Genomic DNA, 17,539 nt, shown 5'->3' with positions numbered 1-17,539 from the left:
AAATTGTGGTGATGAACAAACAACTATATGATGATACTGTGAACCACTGATTGTACAATTTGATGATTATCTGGTATGTGACTAAATCTCAATAAAATTCCATAAAAAAGAAAATAATTCATATGATATAAATTGTAGTAGCACATAAATCATTATTTTAAGGATACCTGGACTTAACACTCCAATTAAAAGACATAATAATTGATGCTATTAAAAATTATAATTTAACTATCTGATCCTTTAAGAGAAATGTGACTAATAAAAGGATGCACAATATAAATATAAGCATATAAACATGACTGTGAACAGTATACTACTATTAGTAAAAGTAGACCTCTGCATTCCAAAGTTGTGGAGGATAGTATAAAGTAATAACAGAGCCAAATTTTCAGAAAATTATAAAACTCCTAAACTGAGATATTAAAAAAAATACCAAATTTGAGAGAAAAAATGGAGGAATAGAATAAAAGAAAATGGCAGTAAATAATTGTTAAGGATAAAGTTCTAATTTTGTTGAAATGTATGATAATGAAGTCAAAGTTCCTTTATGTTTCTCACTATGATGATCTAAAATTATTTTACTAAAAGAGATGTATTGGAATCTTAATAAAGATTCAGTGAAAAAGATTATTCATAAAAATTGTAAATTATTCTTTCTTCAACTTGTTCATATTATTTGAAATTACTCTTAATGACTTTAAAATGATTTCAATGTGGGTAAGAAATGCATGCTATGAGAGATTTTGCAAGGTGTAAGCACACAATATTGAGCTGACAGTAACAGAAAATCTCCATTTTTCTCTCCTTTAATTTAAGCTCCAAAGTCACCTTTGTGAAGTTAATTGATAATGACATTTTAATCTCCAAATATACTCTTCTGAGTATCACTGAAATTTTGGTGAAGAGAAGAATTGCACTTCCTAAATGTGGTTGTTTGAAACTGTATGTAGCCCAGAAAAGCATGTTCTTAAATTTAATCCATTCCTGTTGGTCTGTAGCCATTGTAAGTAGGATATTTTGATTAAGCTGCTTTAGTTAATGTATGACCCACCTCATTCAGGGTTGGTCTTAATTTTCTTACTGGAGTCCTTTATAAGAGAATGAAAATCATAAAAGAAAATAAAGCCACAGAAACAAGAATCTGAAAGCAATGTATCCAGGAAGAGAAAAGAGAGAGAAATACCCACTGCCACGTGCCTTGCATGTGACTTAGGAGTCCAGGATTGCCAGCAGCCAGTATTCAGGAAGAAATCTTTACCTTGATGATGCCTTAATTTGGACATTTTCCTGGTCTCAAAACTAAGCTAAAAAATTTCCATTGTTAAGCCAATCCATTTAATGGTATCTACTTTCAGCAGCCAAGGAGACTAAAACATGAAAGTGAAAGTATAAAATATTTTGTAATTCCCTGATCCATACCACCACATCCTCTCTTGAAATTCCAGTATGTATAGTTTTGTTTCACAAGTTACTTCTATAGCTTTAGCTATATACAAAATGACTTTATTAGCATTAACTAATGCAAGATTCACAAGAAAGCATTTCATGTGCTTATATGGAGAGAAGTGTGCTTTTGACAATTAAATTAATTATAAAATGTTTATTCTTCCCAGCACAGATTTTTACATTACTCTCTTATGTTTCTTTTAATATAATGAAAGTCAAATAAAGTAAATGAAGCAAGTTGCACAAATATTGTTATGGCTGAATACAACAATATATCATCTATGTAGATAAATTAGATGAGCCTGCAAAAACTAGTGGAGAAATTCTACCATATTTTCCTTGTGATGCCTCAAAAATGCCAATTCTTTGGCTGGTGCACACTCCTACAAAGAAGTTGTTCTGGTTTGCTAAAGCTGCTAGAAATGAAATATACCACAAATGGATTGACTTTTACAACGAGGTTTATTAGTTCACAGATTTATAGTTCTACAGCCATGAAAATGTCCAAATTAAGGCATCAAGAGTAGGCAACTTTTCTGGGGAAAAGGCTGATGCTGTCCAGAACACCTCTGTCAGCTGGGGAAGCATGTGGCTTGTTTCTGCTGGTCCCTTGCTTCCAGATTGTGTTGCTTTCAGCTTTTGACTCCAGCAGCTTTCTCCTTAAGCATCTGTGGGTTCTCATTTAGCTTCTCCAGGGCAAACTGTGGGCTTCATCTCTTAGCTTAGCATTTTCAAACATCTGGGTCTCTGCCAGCTCTGATTTCAATGGCTGTCTCCAAAGTGTCTCTGGGTATTTTCTCTCTACATGTGTCTGTGAGCTCCCTTCAAAATGTCTCTGCCTTCTATCTTCTTATAGAGGATGTCAGTAAACTAAGACCCACCTTGAATGAGCAGGTTCACATCTCCATGGAAATAATTTAATCAAAAGTTCCCACCCACAGTTGGGTGGGTCACATCTCCATGGAAACAAACCAATCAAAAGATCCCATCCAGAATAAGTCTGACACCCACCAGAGTGGATCAAAAGAACGTAGTCTTTCCTGGGGTACACAACAGTCTCAAATTGGCACACTCCACCTTCTGGACCCCAGGAAGACATGTTCTTTCCAAATGCAAAATACATTCATTCCATCACAGTACCACAAATGCTTAAATCATGTCAGTAACAGGTGTGGTTTGTCCTAATGCATAATTCCCCTCTGGTTGTGGACATGTAAAATTCAGAACAAAGTATTTGCTTCCAATATACAAAGGAGGGACAGACATAGGATAAACATTCCCATTGCCATAGGGAGAAACTGATAGGAAAACAGGGGTCACAAAACCTAAACAGTTCCTAAACACCACAGGGCAAACTCCATTAGATTTCCAAATCTGAGAGTCATTTATTGAATGATGTTTTATCCTCAGAACTTGAAAGATTGGAAGTCCCACCCTTTCCAAGGACTTCACAGTAGTAGGTGTCCTGTTCTCTCCAAATTCTGGGGTGATTTCTCCAACATAGCCACACATTGGGAGACCACCTTGCTCTCAGTACTCACCAGAATGGATAAAAAGAACATGGTTTTTCCTGGGATACACAATAGTCTTAAACCAGCATAGAAGCTAATTACATAGCACAAGCCAGTGCAAAAGACATGATATTATGGGTTTTACAAAATTCTAGTATAACACATGTCAAGATGTATTATAAATATTTAGTAGTAAAGTCAGGATGTTACTAAAAAACAGTGTAATAATACACATATAAGTAAGCATTATGCAAAAGAGAAAATAAGTGGAAGAAAATATATCAAAATGTCAACATTTATGAATGGGTTTCAATTTCTTCTTTGCATTGTTTATATTATAATTTTTGTGTAATGCATGTTTACTCCTAAGATACTTTCACATTTTTAATTATAAAAATGTTTCATTGTGAAAAATATGCTATTCCAGCCATACTGGTTAATGACCTGACTTTTAGCCACAGATTAAATAAGTATTTCTGTAGAAGTGCCTTCTCTATTACACAGTCATGAATTAGAGCATCACAAAAGAATACCAAAAAATGCTACTCAACATTACATGGCTTATAAGGGAAGGTCAACTCTCTGTAAAAACCTAATATTGATGTGTCAGTCCTTGAAATTTCATCCTTGGAATCATGCCAGGAAAATTTCCTTGGAAATTGGTCCCAGAGATGAGCAAATGTTGCATTATCAACAATCCTTAATATAAAAAAGCACTGTGGAACTTCAAGGGTTAGAGACAAGAGACAATCTTCTTCCAGTAACTCCCTAGAATACTTATGTGATAAAATTTCCAGATGAATTTTCTATTTGATCATGACCTGAACAAAAATTTTAGGTAGATCTACCTTACCTCAGAGTAAAACAAAAATGCATGTACAAAAAATTAAACGAAAGTCATCTGCAAGGAATCAAACATTGTGTAGTCAAAATTTCAGGCTACTTAACTTGTTTACATATTTTATTTGTGAGAAAAACTGGAGGTAGACACATTTCAAGACAAATAATGCTGTAAAAATTTTCCACCACATTTGGCTCTTGGTAAGTATTACTCCCAAAGTTAGATTTAGTTTATGTCAAGTTGGGAATAATATTAGAAATGTGTGAATATACACATACATATCATGTATGCCTTACCTAAGTATTGCCAGGGTATATATAGAGTGGAAATACAAAATTCATGGAATCAGAGTCCCATCCAACAATGTCATATATGGAAAATGTAATTTAAGAAGAACTTTGATTTTTAATAATCACTTAAAACATATTTTCTGAAAATTAATAGTAATGTGTAGTTACCAGTAAAGTAATCTCAGGATTTAATTTCTCATAAGTCACTTGAATTAAATAATATTAGATACAAAATAATAAAAAGTGATGTACTAAAACTGTTTATTATAAATCTAGCATTTTTTTCTGTTTAACTGTAATTAAATAAAGGTAGGATTATACTGTTATGAGCATTATCTCTGGACTCAACCAATTCTACTAGAATTACAGAACCAACACTTACTGGTTGTGAATCTGGGTAAATTCTTAACATTGTGTGCCCTGTTTCTAATCTAAAAATCATGCACAATGGTACTACCTAGGTTGTAATATTTTCAGATGGAAAAATATGACAGTAAACTGAGGTATTTATAAAATTGTCAGGTTCATTTTAATTATATAATATACATGAGTTTCTGTTATATAATATCCCAATGGTGATTTATTATAAATTTATATTTCATAGTAAACTGATAATTTTTCAGTCATACCTTGCAAACTACACTTTGTTTTATATTCATAGGATCAGTAAAATAATTTTTTTAAATGCAAATAATTCCCATAAATACAAACTGTTTTGAAATCTTTCATATCAAGAAACAACTTTTATTCCTCAACAGATTACAGAGGTTGAACATTATGGATAATAAGAATAATACAAATGTGCCTGACTTCATCCTTATGGGATTGACAGACTCTGAAGAGATCCAGTGGGTCCTCTTTGTGTTCTTCCTCCTAATATACCTGCTTACTGTGCTGGGGAATGCAGGGATGATACTGATAATTCACCAGGATCTCCAGCTTCACACACCCATGTACTTTTTCCTCAGTCATTTGTCATTCATTGACCTCAGTTACTCAACGGTTATCACACCTAACACCTTAGAGAACTTACTAACCTCCAACAAGTATGTTTCATTCATGGGCTGCTTCACCCAGATGTCTTTTTTTGCCTTATTGGGTATCACTGAATTTTTCCTTCTGTCATCAATGGCCTCTGACCGCTATGTAGCTATCTGCAATCCTCTGAACTATCAGGTTATTATGTCCACAAGACTCTGCTACACCCTCATCACTGGGTCCTACCTGACTGGTTTTTCTGAATCATTAGTTATTGTTTTTTCCATGAACAGCTTGCATTTCTGCAAATCCAATGTAATCTATCACTTTTTCTGTGACATAATGCCAATTTTAGCCCTGTCCTGCACTGACACTCATGAGACTGAAATCATGATATTCATTCTCAGTATTTTCAATGTAATGTTGTCTTTTATCACAATCTCTGTGTCCTACGGGTCCATTCTGTCTACAATCCTGAAAATTAGTTCCACTTCAGGAAAGTGCAAAGCATTTTCTACTTGTGCTTCCCACCTCCTGGGAGTCACCATCTTTTATGTCACTACAATTTTTACTTATTTAAAACCAAAGCAGTCCTACTCCTTGGGAAGGGATCAAGTGGCCTCTGTGTTTTATAGTATGGTGGTCCCCATGCTGAATCCACTCATTTATAGTCTTAGGAATAAAGAAGTGAAACATGCTCCCATTAGAGTTATGCAGAAGAGAGAGGGCTCCAGGCAATTGCAATAACAGTGATGCTGAATACTTAACCTCATCTTTTCTTTCATATTTGGGTATATACTTGGTCTCTCTCTAAATTCAGTAGCATCCTATAATTAGTTTGCCTTTCTATTGAGTCATCCTCTATTTGACCACTAATGATCTGGTACATTTCCAAGAACATGTTTTTAGAAATCTACAGTTATCAGAAGCCATGAAATATGTGTAAAACTTGTGGCTTACATATATTTCTGTAGGGCAAGTAATGTCAATAAAATGTTTTATCTTTCAAATTGTATCATAAAAACCTATATACCTGTTCCAAATTCAGAAAAAAAAATTATATAGAGCACTTTTTGATTTCACTCCATTTATTCTGTAGAGAAAAAAAATATACCACAGTTATAAAATGTGATGCTTTGGGCTGAAATATCCAGGCTTTGGATTCTGATGTGCCATCCTTTTAGTTGCATATCCCTTAGTAAGTCACTGAAACTTTAAATCTAATTTCCTCAACTGTTTAGTAAAAAAAATGGCAATTTTAAAACAATAGGGAATTGTGTAGATTAAAGCAGAAGGTAAATGTAAACAATTTAATGCATTATTAATACATTTTGGCAAGGATCATCAAAATACTGACATTCTTGCAAAATTTTGCACACAATAGCTTTTGTTTTGAAGTGTACACTGGTGTTTTACAAATACTTTTGGTTAATCTTGTTCATAAACAAACAGCTATAAAAGCAAAACAGCACATCAATTTCTGTTTTTGGAGAAAAGTAAGATGTTTTAATAGAATTAAGTTATAAAATAAGTGTATGTGAACACTGAAGAAAATTTGGAAAATAATTTAGTATTATTAAAGAAAATAGAAATATTCTAACCTTTTTTATTGTTTTATTCATGGTCTTCCAGACCACTCATGTACGTGCATGTATATATTACATATCTATACAGCAATTTTGACATTTTCTGTTTTTATTCTGCATCTTTTTGTTTCTATTCATCACTATACTTCAGTAATTCCTTTGTCATTTAAACTTCAGAGATGAGTGTTCTCTTGGTATGTGAGTTAAATCAAAAATTCCATCTTGCAATGCTCTAAGACCTGAAGTTTTGTAAATTCATGAGATTAATATCTTCATGCAATTAGATCACGTTTGTGTCTACCTGCAAACCATGTGAAAAATTTAACATTCAGTAATTTGTTAAAAATCTCACTAATAACTGCTTCTTTACTTAATTTCAGTATGTTTAAAAAAAAACAGTTTCCTTTCTACTGATTTCCATAAGTTTGTTATTTTCTTTTAAAAGAAATAAATTCTTGAGTTAATAATAAGGGGGAATAAGGGATACAAGATGTCTTGAGTATTGGTTTTTACTTTCTTTTTTTTGGTGTAATGAAGTTGTTCTAAAATAGGTTGTGGTGATGAATGCACAACTATGTGATGATACTATGAGACACTGACTGTATACTTTGGATGGATTTCATGGTGTGTGAATATATCTCAATAAAATTGCATTTAAATAAATTTCAATGTCTGTTTTTGGAGTAAACAGTTAATGACTTTTCACTAATTAATCAGTGTTCATTAACTTATTCAAATAATTTACATGTGCATTATTTTCCTTTACATCCTGAATTTATATGGATATTTTAACTTAAATAAAATATCTATATAAATTACATTATTATGTCTTATTTTTGGTCTGAACTTTCTGTTGTTTAGAATCTGTATTTATTGCAATCACTCTTTGTTATGTTTGCAATTAGAGTTGCCTTTTTTAAGCATTCAGTTTTAATATCATTTTTTTTACCAGTCTCTCAATTTGTACATGCAATGAATCTATTATGTTTTAAGTTCTTCTTTTTTCTGGTCTTTATGCTGGCCCTTGCATTTACTTATGTATATTTATATGACTTTGGAAAAGTATCCTGTTGGTTTGTGTTGGCATTGATGGTCAACATATCCTACAGTTTTTTAGACAATAATACGTTCTGGGTACACTTCATTTTGAATTAAATTCTAACTACCCTATTCTCTTATAAGATATTCCAGAAAACATTAAAGATGTTATTCAGTAAATATAATACATTTGGGAAATGTGAAAGCAGTAGACTATTTTAATTATCCCACTATTTTCCCTATATGTATCATTGCATATCATATTTTATGTATGGTACCAAAAACATTTTTAAAACAAAATCCTTTTGTTCATGGTGGTATGGCCAAATTCTATGTATTATAATAGTTGAACTACTTAAGTAATGATAAATAAAATAAGAATGGAATACATGACAAAATATGAATGATTTGTTTACAAATGATCAATGTTATATAATAATGGTAAATATTAAATTATATTTATTCAACCCCTACTGGGTGCCAGAAAATATTAAAGGGCTTGAATATATATGATTAACATAGTTTATCTCCAAAAGATAACTCTTAGGAAAGTACTTGCAATATTTACATTTTAATCTCAGTTAGTGAAAACCATCCTCCTACTTGTTCAGGCAAAGAATTGAGTCACCCAGAGTTTTTCTCTGTGTCACACACCTCACACACAGTGCACCAGCATTTAATATTGATTCTATGCATAGAAGTATTTGTAGTGTGACCGCATCTCAACATTACCTCTGCTACCTCTATTGCCCAGAGATCCATCATCTCAGTCTTTAAATTACTGTTGAAGACTTCTAGATTGTGTCCCTGATTTCTGCCTTCTCTCCCTTGAGTCTAATTCAATATCGGGTCCAGAGGGTTCTGTTAAAAAGCAATTTGGATCATGTCTCTTTCCTTCACCAAGCCTATAAAACTTCCCAACACATTAATTGTAAGAATCAAAACTTTAACAAAAGTCTCCAGATCAAAAATGCTATTGCTTCACCTTCTTTCATCTATGAACTAATGCTGTATTATTGTGTCTTCTGCTCACTTTGAAGTGGCTACACTGACCTCCTAATTCTTTGCTACATACATTAGTCCTGATAGAATCAGGACTTTCTCCATTTTCTTTTTGCACTGAAATTCCCTTCCCCAGATAACTGCATGAATCTTTTCATCATTCTCTTCCTCATAAGACAATGCCTTACCACCCTATTTAAAATTGCATCTTCCCCCATCCCTTGTACATGCTGCATTTGTTTTCTATAGAAGTTATTAATCTATATTTTTCCTTAAGCCTTTTGTTTCTTCTCTTTTACCTTTCACTATGGAAGCTCTATAAGGAGTTTTACCTACCTAGAACAGTGCTCAATAAATAAAAGGATGAATTTTCCTGGTGAGGAAAGAGGGGCCAAGAGAGATTACACATTAGTGCTCATGGTAAGACAACAGGTTAAAGGACAAGCTCATATTTGAACCCAGCCAGTCTGACTTTACAGCTCAAATTCTTCATCATCAATTTTATGACTGTTTTTCTACAGAAGTATACTATTATTAGAGGAAAAAAATAGAATCCATTGCTTTAAAATATTTTAAAAAATAAAATTAACAGGGGTCATTTAAAGGTATATATTGCTGGCAGGGATTTTCCAGTGCTGCCAAGAGAAGACAGTGTGACTTTAGCAATTCCAGCTAACCATACATGCATAGTCTTATTTACAAAAAGAAATAACTCTGTAAAGGAAAGGTAGTTTTTTCAGGTGATATGATTGGGCTGTGAAGAGGACTTATAGTGGTCAGGTACAGGTTGTCCTTGTGTAACAAAAGGATTCAGAAACAGAGAGGCTCAACATAGGTGAAAATATCACCCTTTGATATAACAATGCTGACTTCAGCTAACTAGGCTTTGAGGGTGCTATTTTCTAGAGGTAACCCTGGCCCTCAGATTTCTTCTATGTGTTTGCTCTAATATTTCCCAAGAGAGTGTCCTATTTAGCATGGTTGAAGAAGTTCCATATAGCACTCTGTCCTCTTCCCAAACTGACAGAAAAGTGAGGTTCTCACTTTTGAAAATAGTTTTGACATTTTTTTCTACAAGGAATGTTTTGAAGGAAACACTTGATTTCTTAGATAAAGGTCTGTTCAGGTTACCCACTTTTCTGGTGTGAGCATTTTTGCTATTTTTGTCATAAATTTTACATTTCTATGTGGATTATGCCCTGAAAGACATCAACATAGTTCTTCTTTAGTCAATTATTTTTAAGGCATTTAAATTTTGAAAATCCCAATTTCTGACAACTAGAACACACTATCACAAATTTAAATATTAACACACATACTGTAGTTTGACACTGAAGGTTATACTTTCTAAAATATTGTGCAAGTGATGAAAAACTTTCCTCTTAACTCTGAAACTGAACTAATCACTCAGTTGTAATATGCAGTGAATATTTTGCACTTGGATACTTAGCTCAGCTTATTAAGCTCTTCTTGACTCTGCAAGGAATGCCTAAGGAGAAAACACAATAACTATCTACTGCAATAGAAAAGCAACACAATGGGTTTTTTTCCATAATAAGTAAGTGAAAGTTTCTGAAATAATTAACAACATGATATAAAAATCTATATGAATGCACTTTGCCTTTTAGTTAAAAATGATCCCTCAATGGAAAAACCATATGGCATACATTAGAAAAGCAATCAAATGATTATTATTCTAGTATATAGTACAAACTCCTAATATGTATTATCCATGGGGCATAAGGTTAATAACTTAAATTCCATAAAATCCAGTTCTTCCTGGGAATATAACCACTTTATTTCCTCAAAATTTCAATAAATATGTATGTAATAAAACAATATGAAAAATAACCTATGAAATAATTTATAGTTGTATAATAAAATTGTGACACTTCTTATTTATATTTCATTTTATTTTTTATCATAACATTTGACTTTACAAGAAAAAAAGAAAAACATGGAATTTTTAAAGCAGAATTTAAAATAATCCCAATAATTTTTTGAAATAAATGAGAATCAATTATATTTTGTAAGAACTAAGAGGAATGATTTTCCCTAGTCTTTGTTAAAAGACACTCAAAAGTTGAAAAATGTCAGTGTTATAATTTTTATGCATTTTTCTTGTGAACTTTAACATACATACATAAGAGTGACTAGTTTTAAAGTTTGATTCAACAAGTGGTTAGAGAAAAAACTTCAAAGAATATCTTTGTCACAGTTCCAAAATGTAAGCTATTTCCATTATTGTACAATATAACATACATACAGAAAGTTGTTAACTTTTGATGTAAAGCTTAACAAGCAGTTGTATAGGTGTTCTGGTTTGCTAATGATGCTCTTTTGCAAAACACCAGAAATGGATTGGCTTTTATAAAGGGGGTAAATTTGGTTACAAAGTTACAGTGTTAAGGCCATAAAGTGTCCAAGGTAAGGACATTGGCATCTGGAAAACTTCCCTTAGCTGGGAAGACACATGGCTGGCATCTGCTTACTCTAGGTTGCAGTACAAAATGGCATTCTCCAAATATTGCTCTTTTGGTGTTTTGTCCTCTCTTAGCTGCAGCTACTCTTCAAAATGTCACTGTCAGTTGCTCTGCATCTGCGCCTGTGAGGCTCTCTTTAAAGTACTCCAATGATCCAATAAAGATCCACCTTGAATGGGTGGCAACATCTCCATTGACATAATCCAATGAAAGTTCTCACCCACAGTTGATTGAGTCACACTTCCATGGAAACACTGAACCAATAGGTTCCAACCTAATCAACATTAACAATTCTGTCCCTACAAGATTGCATCAAAGATAATGGCATTTTGGGGGCTATAATACATCCAAATTTTCACAATAGGTAATTTCAAGAATTGTTATGGGTTACAGTTTCACAGTTCAGTTCTATATTTAGATATATATAGATATATGTAATGTTTATATATATTTAAATATATTACACATATTTATATATTATGTATAAATATATATATTATATATATTTATAACATCACAGTATTCATAAAAGTTAATTAAATATAATCTTGTTTGCTGCTGCATTTTCCTCTCACTTAATCTCTTTCTCCATCTTCAGGGGTGTCTAGACAGTGACCACCATAATTGTTCATACTGAAAGGGTATGAACAATATGGGGAAGGGGGCTGTATCTGATTGTTGTTCTTAAAGAAGTTGTTCTTGCCTCTGGGCTTTAGGACCTGTCTGGCATAGGAACACTCTGGTGGACTTAAGTTTCTGGGAGAGAAAACCAATTAAGTGAATCCCCTATACAATCTCAGGTAGGGATGCAGGTATTTGAGAGCTACACTTGGCAGGGGGATGGTGAACTATGGCCATTTGGGATGTTTATCAGGAGCTTGCATAAAAGAAACCTCCAAGAGAGCCTCTAGACTCTCTTTGGGAACTCTCAGTCACTGCAATCTCAGCTTGTTCCCTTTCTTTTTCCCCTTTTGTTCAAGTAGACATTTTCAATCCCTCACTGCCAGGGCCAGGCTGATTCCTGGGAGTTGTGTCCTACACCACCAGGGAGATTGATTATGCTGGGAGTCATGCTCCTTGTTTGTGTGTTTGTGGGGGGGTGTAGGTTAATGAATGTATTTGCCAAGTTGGTCTTAGAGAGAGAAAGGCTACATCTGAGCAACAAAAGAGATTCCCTGGAGATGCCTCTTAGGCATAATTATAAGAAGGCTCAGCCTCTCTTTTGTAACCCTTAGTATCACAAGAGCAGGCCTCAAGTTGAGGAACTGATTTATTAAGTGGTGGGTTCCTAATTTCACTTAATATGTTCTCTATCCCAAGATAAATGGTCAGTTTCTTACACTATCTTCACTTAGTTGTACAATCATTATCACTCTCAACTTTAAATCATTATCATAATACATCCCAGTGCTCTTACCAGCTGCTAATTATTCATCTCTAGTATTAGTGTAGTGTTGGTAAGGTATTTCTGTTAAATATAGTCATTAATATGTAATAGGCAGTTTTTCCATATGCTGCCCTATTGTTAACCCTCTGCGCCAGTGTCATACCTTAAAAGTATAACATGATAACACTTATTGAGTTTTGTGGTGTCACTCTGTGGATTACATGGCTTTAAATAACTATTTATGAACTTGTTCTCCTTCATGTTTGTCTTATTTATATTTTAAAGTGCTTGTCTTCTAAGTGGCATGAGAGATAGTTTAAGCTCATCAAGAGTCTCACAGAGGAGAAACACTTATGAAATTGTAACAGGAGAGTTGGAGGAGTAGACAGATAACCATAATATTCTATGTGATAGAACATTAGAATTTGAGATGTCTTGTAGAGTAAAAAGTAACATGCTTTGAGTTTCATATGGCCTTTCTCTGTCTTGAGGATCTCATATATTAATCAGTTAACTGACAGCTGACCATATACTTAAGAAACACAGAATAATTATGAAAGATATATGAATGCCTCCCATACCAAGAGATTTGAATTTAGTGGATAGGTAAAGTTGGTGATGGAATCTGAATAAAATCAAGAACTTAGGGCATATGATATTGGTAGGGAGACCTTTGGGAACAAATAGCCTATTAATTAAATGCAATCCCAATTTGATCTATAAATTCAATGCAACCCTTAATTAAAATTTAATAAAGCATTTTTTTAAGAAATAGCAAGCTTACTTAACAATTTATATGAAAAATCAAAGAAATAAGATAGTCAAAACCACTTGGAAAATGAAAAATAAAGTTAGAGGGTTTACATAATTTGATTTTATAATTATGAAAAAGTTAAAATAATCAAGAGAGTGTGGTATTGTTGCAAAGATATATACCTTGATCAATGGAACTGAATAGAGAAATCAGAAGTTGATTCACACATATGTGGTGAAGATTTGTGCCACCAGCAAAGCCTTGAATGATACAGGGGTGGTGATTCTATCACATTCCTATTCAACAATTTTATTTTGCCTGTGCAAGAATCAGATGGATATTAGAGGATAACAGTGGATTATCACAAACTAAACCAGGGTAGTTACTCTAGATGTGGTATCATTGTTTGAACAAATTAACATATTCCCAACTACTCAGTATGTAGCTAATGATTTGGTAAAATATTTTTTTCAATATTAGTTTTCTTTCAGCTGGCAGGGCCAGCAAAACACCTTCACTCTTCTTTGGGGGTATAGAAAATATTCAGACCTTTACTTAACTTTGTCTGCAGATATCATGACTGAATTGCCCTTACATGAGACATCATAGTGGTCCATTATAGTGATGGCAGTATGCATATTGGACCTAAAAAGCAAGAAATAACAATTACTCTAGACTTATTTGTCTAAAATTGTCATGTTAGAGTATGAGTGTTCCAGTTTGTTAATTCTGCCTTTTCACAAAACACTAGAAATGGATCAGCTTTAATAAAGGGGGTTTATTTGGTTACAAAGTTACAGCCTTAAGGCCACAAAGTGTCCAAGGTAAGTCATCAACAATTGGGTACCTTCATTGGAGGATGGCCAATGACATATGGAAAACCTCTGTTAACTGGGAAGGCATGTGGCTGGTGACAGCTCCAGTTCTGGTTTCAAAATGGCTTTCTCCCATGATGTTCCTCTGCATGTTGTGGCTCCTCAAAAATGTCACTCTTAGGGGTGTTTGTCATCTCCTAGCTTCTCCAGAGCAAAAGTCTGCTTTCAAAGGCCATCTCCAAAATGTTGCTCTGTAAGCTGCTACTTCTCTCTCAGCCCCTGTGCATTCTTCAGTGACCCTCTTGGCTGTAGCAAGCTCACTCCTTCTCTCTGAGCTTTTATAGGGCTCCAGTGAACTACTCAAGGCCCAGGCTGAATGGGCAGGGTCAGGACTCCATGGAAATTATTGAATCAGAGTTATCACCTACAGTTGGGTGGGTCACATCTCCATGGAAACACTCAATCAAAGAATTACAATCTAATCAACACAAATACATCTGCCCACACAAGACTGCATCAAAGATAATGGCATTTTGGGGGACATAATACATTCAAACTGGCACAATGGGGAATAAATCCAACAATAATTCAGGGGTATTCCACTTCTCTGAAGTTTCTAGGCATCCAGTGGGAAGACAGTGTCTAGATGTTTCATTTAAGGTAAAGGATAAGCTGTTTTATCTGGCCTTTTATACAACCAAAAAATAAACAGAATGCCTAGTTGGCCTCTGAGGATTTTGTTGGCAACATATTTCTCATTTGGGAGTGCCTCTTTGTACCACTTCCTGAGTAGCACAAAAACTTCTAGTTTGGAGTAGAGTCTTGAACAAAAACAGGTGCTGCAACAGATCCAATTTGGTGTGCGTGCTTTTCTGCCACTTGGGCCATAATGATGCTGGAAGTATCAATGGCAAATAGAGATGTTATTTGGATCCTTTGTCAGACTTCTATATGAGAAATCCAGCACAGACGTGGAATTTTGGAGCAAAGCTTGCCATTCTTTGCAGATTACTACTGCCCTTTTGTAAAACTGCTACTGGGTCTTAGTAGAGACTGAATATTTAACTGTGTGTCACCTAATTGCCATCAGACTTGAGCTGCCCATCATGAAATGGTTCTTGTCTGATCCACCAAGCCATTAAGTTGTGTATGCAGTGCAGCACCCCATCATCAAATGGAAGTAGTTTATGCAAGATCAGGCTCTAGCAGGCCCTGAAGGCACAAGTAACTTGGATTAAAAAGTGAGTCAAAAAGCCCATGGCCCCTGTTCCTACCACAATACCTTCTATCTCCCAGCCCACAGCTATGGCTTCTTGGAGAACGCTTTACAAAAAGACAAAACTTGAACCTTGGTTACAGAGGGTTTTGCATGATACAGATTCCACCCAAAAGTGGACAGCTGCAACTCTATAGCCCATTTATGGGTCATCACTGAAATACAGTGGTTAAGGGAAATCCTTCCATTAGGCAGAACCCAGAGCAGTGGACTTGATTAGTCATTTTGTTTGGGAGAAACACCCAGTATTGCATTTGTATATTTATTCATGGGCTGTGAAAATGAATAAATCATTGCAGCCCATGTTTGGCTGGGTAGTCAGGATTTGGAAGTAAAATGATTGAAAAATCATTTACTAAAAGTTCTGGGGGAAAGATATGTGGATAGAACATTCTTGTTCTGGTTTGCTAATGCTGCTCTTTTGTAAAATACCAGAAATGGATTGGCTTTTACAAAGGGGGTTTATTTGGTTGCAAAGTTATAGCCTTAAGACCATAAAGTGTCCAGGGTAAGGCATTAACAAAGGCTACCTTCACTGGAGAAAGGTCACTGGCATCCAGAAAACCTGTTAGCTGGGAAGGCATGTGGGTGGCATCTGCTTGCTCCCAGGTGGCATTTCAAAATGGCATTTTCCAAAATGTTGCTTTTGGGGCATTTGTTCTCTCTTAGCTGCAGCTGCTCTGCATCTAGGCCTGTCTGGCTCTTTTTAAAGTACTCCAGTGATCTAATAAAGACCCACCCTGAATGGGGGGTGCACCACCTCCTTGGAAATAATCCAATGAAAGGTCTTGCCCACAGTTGATTGAGTCACATCTCCATGGATACACTGAACCAATAGGTTCCAACCTAGACAACACTAATACATCTGCTCCCACAAGACTGCATCAAAGAATATGGCTTTTGCTGGGGGACATAATATATACAAACCAGCACATTTCACCCCCTGGACCCCAGAAAATCATATTCTTTCCAAATACAAAATATATTCATTCCATCACAATATCACAAAAGCTTAAACCATATCTGTAACAACAGGTAAGTACAAGATCCCATCAAAATCAGTTACAGGCATGCTAAAGCAAAATTCCACTCTGGCTGTGGACCTGCTAAACTTAGAACAAGTTATCTGCTTCCAATATATAAAGGAGGGACAAAAATAGGATAAATATTCCCATTGCCCTAAGGAGAAAGAGTAAGGAAAACAGTTTCAGGGACCAAAAGAGTTCCTAAAACCCACAGGGCAAACTCCATTAGATTTCAGTCTGTGAGTCATTTATCCTTGGGGCTTGAGAGAGTGGCAATCCCATACTTCCCAAAGGCTTATGCAATAGCTCTTTTATCTCCAAATCCTGGGGTGAGTGATCCCAACATAACCACACACTGGGGAGATCACCTTCTTCTCAGCCCCACTCTCCTCAAACATTGGGGTGTCACCCAGACTCTTCATCGCTGGTGCAAGGGATCTACCCTCTGTGAACAGTAGGGTGGTGGCCAGGCTCTCCCCACTTTCTTGAGAATATGCTCCACCGTCTCTGATGCCTGGGGTGGCAACACTCTTCCTGAGCATTGAGACAGAATGCCTGCCCTTGACATCTGGGGCAAACTCACCCTTTCCACGTGGTGGGCTGCTCCATTCTCCCTGTCTGAGGCTTCTTGACTCCAGACTTCAATCTCCATGGTTCAGTCTTTGAATACATTTTTCCTTCAATTTGTTGCAGGAAAAGGAAGAAAACATTTTCCTCGTGGATCACTAGGGACAATAGGGAGTGGTGCCACTCCCATTTCCACATCTTGATTCCTGGACCAGTGAATCCTGGCTATGGAAGAAACATCACCAAAGAGTGGACACTGATTCAGAGCATAAACAGCCTCCTGGAGAACATTGCCCAAGCCCTGAAAGGTATTGTCACCTAGTTGGCATTGTAATTGAGTCTTCAAAAGACCATTCTACCATTCTATCAACCCAGCTGCCTCTAGATGATTGGGAACATTCTATTACCAGAACATTCCATGGACATGTGCCTATTCCTGCCGTTCATTTGTTATGAAGTGGGTTCCTTTATCAGAAGCAATGCTGTGGTAAATAGCATAATGTTGGATAAGGCATTCTGTAAATACATGGATAGTACTTT

At 35.1% G+C, this 17,539-nt stretch overlaps 1 protein-coding gene across 1 annotated transcript; it reads left to right on the top strand.

Annotated features, from left to right (window-relative positions):
* The first annotated feature begins 4,865 nt into the window (after positions 1 to 4,865).
* Positions 4,866 to 5,813, top strand: LOC119519688 (olfactory receptor 8H1-like). The gene has a single exon (XM_037817452.1). It carries the CDS (start codon positions 4,866 to 4,868, stop codon positions 5,811 to 5,813), a length of 948 nt encoding a protein of 315 aa, XP_037673380.1.
* The last annotated feature ends 11,726 nt before the right edge of the window (positions 5,814 to 17,539 follow it).

Source organism: Choloepus didactylus, chromosome 24, assembly GCF_015220235.1.
Source record: "Choloepus didactylus isolate mChoDid1 chromosome 24, mChoDid1.pri, whole genome shotgun sequence".
Lineage (NCBI taxonomy): Eukaryota > Metazoa > Chordata > Mammalia > Pilosa > Megalonychidae > Choloepus > Choloepus didactylus.
This window is presented reverse-complemented; position numbering and strand designations above follow the sequence as displayed.

Excerpts from the sequence above, each read along its gene's own strand:
- LOC119519688 (XM_037817452.1), top strand. The coding sequence starts at position 4,866 with ATGGATAATAAGAATAATACAAATGTGCCTGACTTCATCCTTATGGGA.